A 9,053-nucleotide genomic window follows, 5' to 3' on the forward strand; every position below is an offset into this window, starting at 1 on the left:
GCTGAGGAATGTGCTTTGGGACACTTGCAAGAAACTGGAGTTGAGAAGGAATCCTCTTGGTAGGCCCTGGGTGAAGAGAAAGGCGTGGGCTTGGCTTTGACTGCCCAGTGGGACAGAGAGTAGCCAGGTGGGGCTAGAAGCCTTTGTAGAGTTAAACATTCCCAGACCTGGCTTCACCTTTTACTCTTGGAAGAGTTCCTTGTGCAGATTTAAAAAACACTTCCTGGGTCTTGGTTCCTCACATGACTCCTCTGTCTGGAGCAGCTTTTGATTTCTTGAAAAGGAAAGAGGGGGTCATCTGCCAGGTGCTAGATCCCCACCTGCCTCTCCCGAGGGAGAGCCTGGCCTTCACTCACACACTGCAGCAGTCAGCTCCGGCTGAGCTCTGGCCTTGATTCCTTTCCTCTTCCTCCCACCCTTTGCCCTAACCTTTCCTGTCCTACACACTAGATACTCCCCAGGGAACTGGTCCAGAGGTTTGGGGCTCATTAGAAAATACCTCTGCAGAGAAGAAAGGAACAAGAGTTGAGAATCAAACCATCATTTATCTTGTATGGGACTTGGAGTGTTTCAGAAATGGAGGGTGTGGTCTCCTCAAAAGGCAGCTTGAGTTATTTTCTCCACCAAGTACCTTGTTCTAGGCCAGACCCTGTGTCAAAAAAAAAAAAAAAACCCAACATCCACCCCCAACAACAGACAAAATATGAGAACTTTAGGGCTGTAGATGTGGCTCAGTGGCTAAAAGTCCATACTCTTTCAGAAGACCCCAATTCAGATCCTAGCACCCATGGTAGATGACTCATGATCATCTGTAACTCCAGCTCCAGAGTGTCCAAAACCCTCTTCTGCCTTTTGTGGGCACCTGTGCTCACACGTGCACACTTACCCACACATAGACGCACACATCTGTTTTGAAACTATTAAAAAAAATCAGTGTGTAGTCATGTATGGCAGTCATCATTTTAGTAAGACGCAATGAAATTAATTTCCTAGGGCTGAGGAGACAGCATTGAGTAAAGTACTTGCCATGCCTGTGTGATCTCAGTTTGAATCCCCAGAACCCATGAGAGCCAGGTGTGGTACTGTGTGTCTGCAATCTCAGAGTTTACAGCAAGATAAAAAGCAGACAGGAGAGTCCTCAGGATGTAATGGGCCAAGCCTGGTATACATAGGGTGAACATGAGATGCACAGAGAGAGAGAGAGAGAGAGAGAGAGAGAGAGAGAGAGAGAGAGAGAGAGAGAGAGGGAGGGAGAGAAGTGCAGACAGAGAGAGGCAGAGAGACAGAGAGAGACAGAAAGAGACAGAGAGAGAGAGAGAGAGAGAGAGGTGCAGACAGAGAGAGAGAGGGGGGACAGAGAGACAGAGAGAGACAGAGAGAGAGAGACAGAGAGACAGAGAGAGAGACAGAGAGACAGAGAGAGAGACGGGGTGGGGGTGAAGGAGAGGGAGGGGAGAGAGAGAGATGAATTCCTAGAGAAATGATCATAGTTTGGTTGTCAGAGTGGTGTCAGGTTGCCATGTGAGAATGACTTGGAGCTGGGCATGCTGGTCTACACCTTGTAATCCCAGTAATCGGGAGGTAGAGGCAGGAGGATCTGGAGTTCAAGGCTATGATAAGCTACACTGGGAATTTGAGTTCAGCCTGTACTGCATAAATCTTGTCTGAAAAACAAAGAGACGTCTCTAACTCAGGAATTTGAGACGGAGGCCAGCATGGGCTGCATAGTCAGATCTTGGCTCTCCAACTTGAAAAAAAAAAAAGATTCTTGGCTGGATGGTGGTGGCTCACACCTTTAATCTCAGCACTTAGGAGGCAGAGGCAGGCATTCTGGGTTCAAGGCCAGCCTGTTCTACAGATCGAGTTTCAGGAGGACAGCTGAGGCTACACAGAGAAACCCTATCTCAACACCCCCCCCCGCTACACACACACCCCAAAACATTCTTTAAATATATATTCAAATTCTGCACCTCTCTTATTGGACTAGTCCATAGATTACTTGAGGTCCACACCTAATTTGAATATCATTTAAAAAAAAAAGAACACACTTTCATGTGTCTTATCGGAAAAAATGGAAAAGAAAAGAAAGTAGCAGTGGTAAGAAGCAGAAACCATTCAAGCCTCTCTGAGAGGGACTGGGTGCAGACATACAACAGCTCAGCACATGGGCTAATACACAGTGGAGAAAACAGAAGTCCATGCAGGAAGCAAGCAGAAGCAATCAAGAGATACAGTACATCCTGGCACCATTTAAAAATAGCCAGGGAAAAAAGTCAAAGCCAGTATGGGGCGTCTGCGTGTTGAAGGAGATGTAGGGGAGAGGACAGCAGACAGCCTGTAGATGCTGTGATTTAGACATTATTCTGGGTGTAGAGCTCATCTATCCCGTGCTCCCCTTCTTGCCTTAGCAGTTATCAAGGCTCCCTTCTTCTCTCATGAGGTACCGCCTTTATAATGTCTCCATTACCACGTGCTTACAAGTCACAGTCAGAGTGAGCATGAAACCGAAGGTTGGCTTTCTGGGGCCTCTGTGCTCTCGGGGCATCTCACGGTCCTCTTGTCTCTTTGGCGGAATCTTCTCTCACACTCTATACTGTCTCTTGGTCGCTCACTGTATCTTTGGCTCAGTTCCTACTGCCACGTTTTCCTACTTCCTCTTCCTTTGTACCTTCCTTTTCCTTCCTCATCATGGCTTGTTCATGAGAGGTTCTCCCAGCTTAGCAAGAAACTCATGTCTTACCCTGTCTGGGCTACTGCAACCAAACATCTAAAACCTATTGACCAAAGATCCGGTGGTAGTGAGTCCCACATGATGGTGCCAGTGGGCCTGGTGTCTGGTGAGGGACCTTGTCACAGATACCATTGTCTTCCTCTATTCTCATGTGGGAACATGCTCTCTGGAGCCTTTATGAAGGCCTCACTTTATTCTGGAAGGTTTACTATCCTGAACTAATCTACTGTAAGGCCCTGTTGTTATTGTTGGTTTTCTTTTTTTCATTGCCCAAGAGTTAGATTTCAACATAGACTTCCTGTAGAAACTCCCACAGTCCTTAGCAACCTGTTTCCTCAGCATTCTTACATCCAGATTATTCCCACCCACTGTTCTAATATTCCTTTCTCACTATTGGAGACTCAGGATGGAGACGATAGGCACCAAACACTGTAGAATTCCCTAGAACCATCTCCTCTCATCTCTATTCCCTCTTGACGCTTAAACATGACTTCTTTCAGCTCCAGAAATCGTGAACTATGAGCCACTGGGACTGGAGGCAGACATGTGGTAAGTGGTGGCCCGGGATCCTTCCAGGGGCAGAAGGCCCCAGCCCCTGTTTTAGATGGCATGCCCTTCAGTGTTTAAACCCTTAGTCTCCGGGAGCAGTAGCTGTGCAGCCAGCCCGAAGGCAGTGTCAGCGGGAGAGGGGCTGGGGCAAATGCAGGCTTATCCTGGGTCAGCCTCAACTGGGGTCTCAAAAGCAGTTAAGTTAGCTCCATTGGTCCATCCATCAGCCGTTCCACGAGAGCATTCTATGTCCTAGGCCTGTGCTGGCCTAGTAATTCTGCTGTGATAAATTCTTTACTTGTTTTGTTTGACCACTGCTTTACAGTTGGTGCGGCTCCTGACCCCGCCCTCGGTCCTGTGAGGTTGTTTCTTATTCTTGAGTGTCCTCAGTATATAAGGAAAGGGGGCTCAGTGGTTAAGGGACACGCCTCGAGGACTGCGTCTGCAAATTCAGAAGTCAGACCCTGACTTTGGGTCCTTGACTCAGTGTGCAGAGAGTGAGGATCCTAAATGCGTTCTGTCTGTTGCAGAGTGGGGTAGGGAGGGGCAGGACTTGAGATGGCATTCAGAGGCCACCTGGGGGAAGCGAGTGACCCCCTGGAGGGCCTGACCCAGCCACTCTTCTTTACAGGAGCATCGGAGTCATCACCTACATCCTGTGAGTATTTCCAGCTTAGGGCTGAAGCCCTGCTCAGCTTTAGGAAGAGGGAGAGGGGGCAGGGGGGCATCGATAGATGTGTTACATCCACACAGCTTCTGAGGCCAAGCGCTCTGAGCTCCACTTCCTGCACTTGAGCAGGGTTAGTGTGAGAGAGCTGCCCACCCTCCTACACAGGTCACGTCTAAATTTCTTGGCGGTAAGCTCTGGCCGCTCTGCTCAGCCTTTGGCTGAGATCTTTACTTCACCAGAAGCCTTGTGACAGCCCCGAGGATGCCTGCATGTGCCCTCTCTCCTCTCTTCTCATCTCTAGGTCACTTTCCCTCCCTCTCACACTTTCCTCCCCCCCTTTTTCCCCCTTTCTTGCCCCCTTGTATCCAGTGGCTTAAGCCAAGATTTCCTGTGTAGGGTTTTGTTTGTTTTGTGGACGTCACGTGGGGCAGGATACCAGTGCTGTCTCTTTCTGTCTCTGTGGCCGTGGACAGGTATTTAACCTTTGGACCTGTTTTTCTTATCAGAAAAAATAGGAACTACAGACTCTCTGCCATAGGAAGTAGGGTGGGAACAGCCACCGTGGACACATTTCCTAGGTTCGGTTTTGGCACACAGGGCAAGCTGGTAGATACTCAGTCCCCAGTGCTTCCAAGAGGTTGCCCTTGGTAGCTCACATGGAGAATGCCATTTTCATGGCATTTTTGGGGAGGTGAAAGTCAGCCCTTGGCCAGGGCCAGTGTTCCACCGCCAGGGATTGTTCCCAGCAGTGTAGGCTGGGAACTACACCGTGACTCCTGCAGTACAGCTGAGGCCCTCAACTCTGCAAGCCTTTTAATACCTACCCTGGCCCAGACCCCACCCACATCCATTAAGTCAGAATCACTAGGGTAGGGCCATGGCCTCAGTGCCTTTTTAACCACCTAGCTGGATCGGACGCAAAGTGAACAGCCATTTCTCTGTACTCACAGAGCCAGGGAGCTTGTTGCCTATTTTTTTTTTCTTAAATCTTGGGTTTCTTTAGAATTCTAGTTTTCATATTGAACTATTAAGGAATTCTACGGCACACACAGTGTTCTTATGACTCCTTGACCTTGATGAGACTTATTTTATTTTGTGTTACTTTTCTTTGTTTTGTTTTACTGTGTAGCCCTTTGATTATTTATTTTTGTGGTACGAGGAGTTTGAAACTAGAGTAATTGGACGTAAGCCAGGCAAATGTACTACTGCTGAATTATATCCCTGGAATTCCTTAATTATTTCTTCTTCTTCCCCTTCCCCTTCTCTCCTTCCCCTTCCCCTTCTTCTCTTCTTATTCTTATTCTTTAATCTTATTCTTACTCTTCCTTTTCCTTTTCTTTTCTTTTCTTTTTTTTTTAGAGACTTGGGACTCATAGAGGGTTATTATGTTCTGTGACAGAGACACACTCGATTGCACAGGCTAGCCTTGGGCTTGTGATATTCCTGCCTCAGTTTTCCCCACAAGCTGGGATTATAGACCTCGTGTCTATTGCCTAGACAGTGGTGGCACACGCCTTTATTCCCAGTACTCAGGAGGCAGAGGCAGGTAGATCTCTGTGAGTTCAAGGCCAGCCTGGTCTACAGAGTGAGTTCCAGGACAGCCAGGGCTATGCAGAGAAGCCCTGTCTCTAAAAACAAAACAAAAACAAAACAAAAAGAAAGGAAACTTGTTCTGTCAGAAGTACTCTGTGCAAGCACTCAGGATACTGACATGGATGAGAGTTGGATTTGCTTGTCCTGGGCTCTGTGTCTGTGGGAGATATGACCCTGTGGGAGCATGGTTACACTGGAGTTTTGAACACATTTCTGTGGAACAGAGAAGGAGATGAACAGATCTACCTGTCTAGGTAGATGTATTTGAACTAGTAGCTGTTAGCATTCTAAGCTCCACTCCCACAGTTACCTGGCAACAGCCAGGTATGCCTGACACTATAAAAGGGGCTGCTTGCCCGTCCTCTCTCTCTTGCTCTTGCTCTCTTCCCTCTTTGTCCCTTCTCTCCCCATTCCCTTCCCCCCCTTCTCTCCACAAGCTCATGGCCGGCCTCTACTCCTCTATTTCTCTCTCTCTCTCTCTCTCTCTCTCTCTCTCTCTCTCTCTCTCTCTCTCTCTGCCTTTCTTTGCCTTACTACCCTCTTAACTCCCCTCCCCATGCACTGAATAAACTCTATTCTATACTATACTGTCATGTGGCTGGACCTTCAGGGGGAAGGGATGTCTCATCATGGACCCGCGGAGGCACCCCCTTTCCTCATACTTTACCACACCTCCATAGAACATAATCCCCCCTCTTTATCTTTTTATAAACACATCAGTAGCTATAGAATGGACTGGATTCCCCCAGGTAGGAGAGAAGAGATGAGGGAGGACACAGCACATGTGGCATAGACCAATTTCTGGCCTTATGGAAACGGGAGACTTAGGACTCATAGAGGGTTATTATGTTTTATCCATGCCATAAATAATGATTTATTTCTATCTAGAACCACTAGTATGGATCAGAGTTATACAAAGCATCTTATCTATTTCTTATGGTGCTCTGGACTGGTCCCAAAGACTTTATACATGCTAGGCAAGTGCTCTACCCATGAAATACATCCATATTCACGGACTGTTTGTTTGTTCGTTCTTGAGATGGGGTCTCACTATGCAGTTCTGGCTAGCCTAGAACTCTCTATGTATACCACACTAGCTTTAAATTCATACAGATTCTTCCCCTGCCTCTGCTTTCTAAGTGAGTGCTGGGATTAAGAGTGTGCACCATTCCGCCCAGTCTTCCTTTGATCTTTTAAGATATAGACTCTAAGTAGCTCAGGCTGGCCTTAAAGTCTCTTCCTCCTGCCTCTGTCTGCCAAGCGCTGGGATAACAGGCATTCACTGCCACAGCTCCCTGCCCGGTGTGTTTTGCACACATTAGTTCTTCAAGTCAATCATGTGCAGCATGGGTGGGGGCTGTTTCTGTCTTCATTTTAAATGAGGAGCCAGCGTCTTGGAAAGGTAGAGGACTTTGCTCAGTTTACAGTTAATGAGTGGCAGAAGTGGATTTAAACTCAGAGCGTCAGAGTTTCCCAGTGCACCTTGCTGTTCCCCAGTGCTAAGAAAGCAGTGACAGGGACGGGAATGACTACCACGAGCTGTCTGCTAGATAGAAACAGACTTTCAGCCGAGTGAGAGAATGTGTTAAGGGAGCAGAAATGAAATCCGAAGTGACTCCCAGCACAGCTAATTGGTAAGATGACGTGGTTAATCAAGGTGGGTGGTGCATGGATGGGGTGCGTGCATCTTAAGGGCGTATCTGCGTAGAGGTACCCAGTGCTCAAGGGGAATTCGAATCAAGAGTTGGTGCTTCAGGAGGTCATTGTATGGCATGGCCTCATCCAGCCCCATGGGGACGAAATGTTTTCACGCCTTCTCAAGCTTTGTTCCCTCAGTCTGAAAGTTCTTCCTGGAGCCATTCTAACTGCTGACAGCCTATTCATTCTTTAAGATCAGCCACCCCGTGAAAGCTGCAACGCCCCTACCTCCCTGAGCTCCCCGGGTTCTTTGTTTGGCTCCTTACTGCACTTTACTTTGTTCTACCAAGGGCTGTTTCTCTTCTTTTAGCTTGAGAGTCCCTTAAACACAGTCTCCCTGAGTCAGGTACTCAGTGGGAGGTTCAGAAAGTGAGTTGGCTTAGACAGCACTGAGAAATCAACTGTTTGGTTGCCTGGAGAGAACGGGCTGGGCCTTTCCCTCAGTTCCACGGTTCCTTCTCTGTTGTCCTCAGTCTAAGTGGAGCATCCCCCTTCCTGGGAGACACAAAGCAAGAAACCCTGGCAAACATCACTGCTGTGAGTTACGACTTTGACGAGGAATTCTTCAGCCAGACCAGTGAGCTGGCCAAGGACTTCATTCGGAAGCTTCTTGTGAAGGAGACCCGGTAAGCGGATACAGTCTGGTTTCTCAGGTGCACATTCTTTCCCGTGGCCTTTCAAAGGCGTGCCAGCCCGCCCTCGCTCTGCCGTCTGGGTCATGTAGTCCAGTCTGGTCAGGTGCCGAGATGTGTCCCTGGCCGTGACTAGGTGCGCATCCTGACATCTTGGTTTTGTGCCTTCATCTTCTGCCAGAGTGCAGATGACCCTGTCTGCACGAGCACGCACGCTTATATGCTTGCACGCGTGTGTATTTGGATATCAGTGTAGCGTCTTCCCTAAACATATGCAGGATTCTGATTTGAAAGGTAGACTATGAACATTTTGAAGCGTATTCAAGCTGAGAGTGGAGGCAGAGCAGGCCCAGAGAGGTCAGAATAGTGGGAGAGATGAGACATACAAATCCTACCTCTCCTTCAGCGGCCCTGTTGAGCCAGGAAGCTGTAAGGCCAAAGAAGGGGGATGGGCAAGAATCGGTGAGCTATGATTATCTGTGTGAGCATCAGAGAAGGGGCCTGGATGGACAGGGGACAGGTCCTCAGGCCAGGGCTATGTCCTCTGACTTTCACAGACTTCAGAGAGAATCAGAGCGGGGTCCTGTGGCATGCAGAAGGGTTGGGGCTCAACCTACCTGAATGTTGAGCAGTAGAGGACAGAGGAGAGAGCTGGGAGGAAAACATCACAATGGACACCAGAGACTTGGCCCTGGAGAGCTGGCTTTCAGGGGGGTCTGGAAGCTCAGTAGAGGGTGGCGATTAGATCCTCCAGTGTGGAAACTGAAGTTGAGGGCCTGGGTAGTAAGGGTTCTGTCTGGATCCTTTCCCCAAGAGTATTGGAAATGCAGTCTGTTTTCAGCCACCTCTGTGCCTGTCCTGCTTTGATGGTGCAGCCAAAGGATGTCAAAGAGGTGGGACACTGAGTGCTGCTCCTGGAAGTGTCCTCAGGGGTCATTTCTGTTTCCTCGTTCTCATTGCAGGAAACGGCTTACCATCCAAGAGGCTCTCAGGCATCCCTGGATCATGGTAAGGGCATGGTATTGAGCTCCAGTGAGCAGGAGGTCCCTCTTCTGCCACCAGGGCTGGCTGTGGCAGGCAGATACAAACAGCTGTTAGGAGGCCTTTGCTTGATCTCGGGTACTCGTCAAGGGTCCTCAGAGGGCCTGGGCTTGTTCAAATGGCGTTATGCTGGCTCCGT

General features: G+C 48.7%; 1 protein-coding gene across 7 annotated transcripts in view; it reads left to right on the top strand.

The window, feature by feature from the left end:
- The window catches only part of Dapk2 (death-associated protein kinase 2), a 118,999-nt gene that overhangs the window by 93,639 nt on the left and 16,307 nt on the right, over window positions 1-9,053 (top strand). For 6 of the 7 annotated variants that reach the window (XM_039081122.2, XM_008766241.4, NM_001395735.1 and 3 more), the window contains 4 exons: window positions 3,232-3,280; window positions 3,912-3,938; window positions 7,715-7,867; window positions 8,836-8,881. In XM_039081122.2, coding sequence (XP_038937050.1) covers window positions 3,232-3,280; window positions 3,912-3,938; window positions 7,715-7,867; window positions 8,836-8,881 — 275 coding nt within the window. The remainder of the gene's footprint in view (window positions 1-3,231; window positions 3,281-3,911; window positions 3,939-7,714; window positions 7,868-8,835; window positions 8,882-9,053) is intronic. The other variant, XM_063265164.1, reaches the window with a different exon arrangement.

This window comes from Rattus norvegicus, chromosome 8 (genome assembly GCF_036323735.1).
Source record: "Rattus norvegicus strain BN/NHsdMcwi chromosome 8, GRCr8, whole genome shotgun sequence".
In the NCBI taxonomy this organism is placed as follows: Eukaryota; Metazoa; Chordata; class Mammalia; order Rodentia; family Muridae; genus Rattus; species Rattus norvegicus.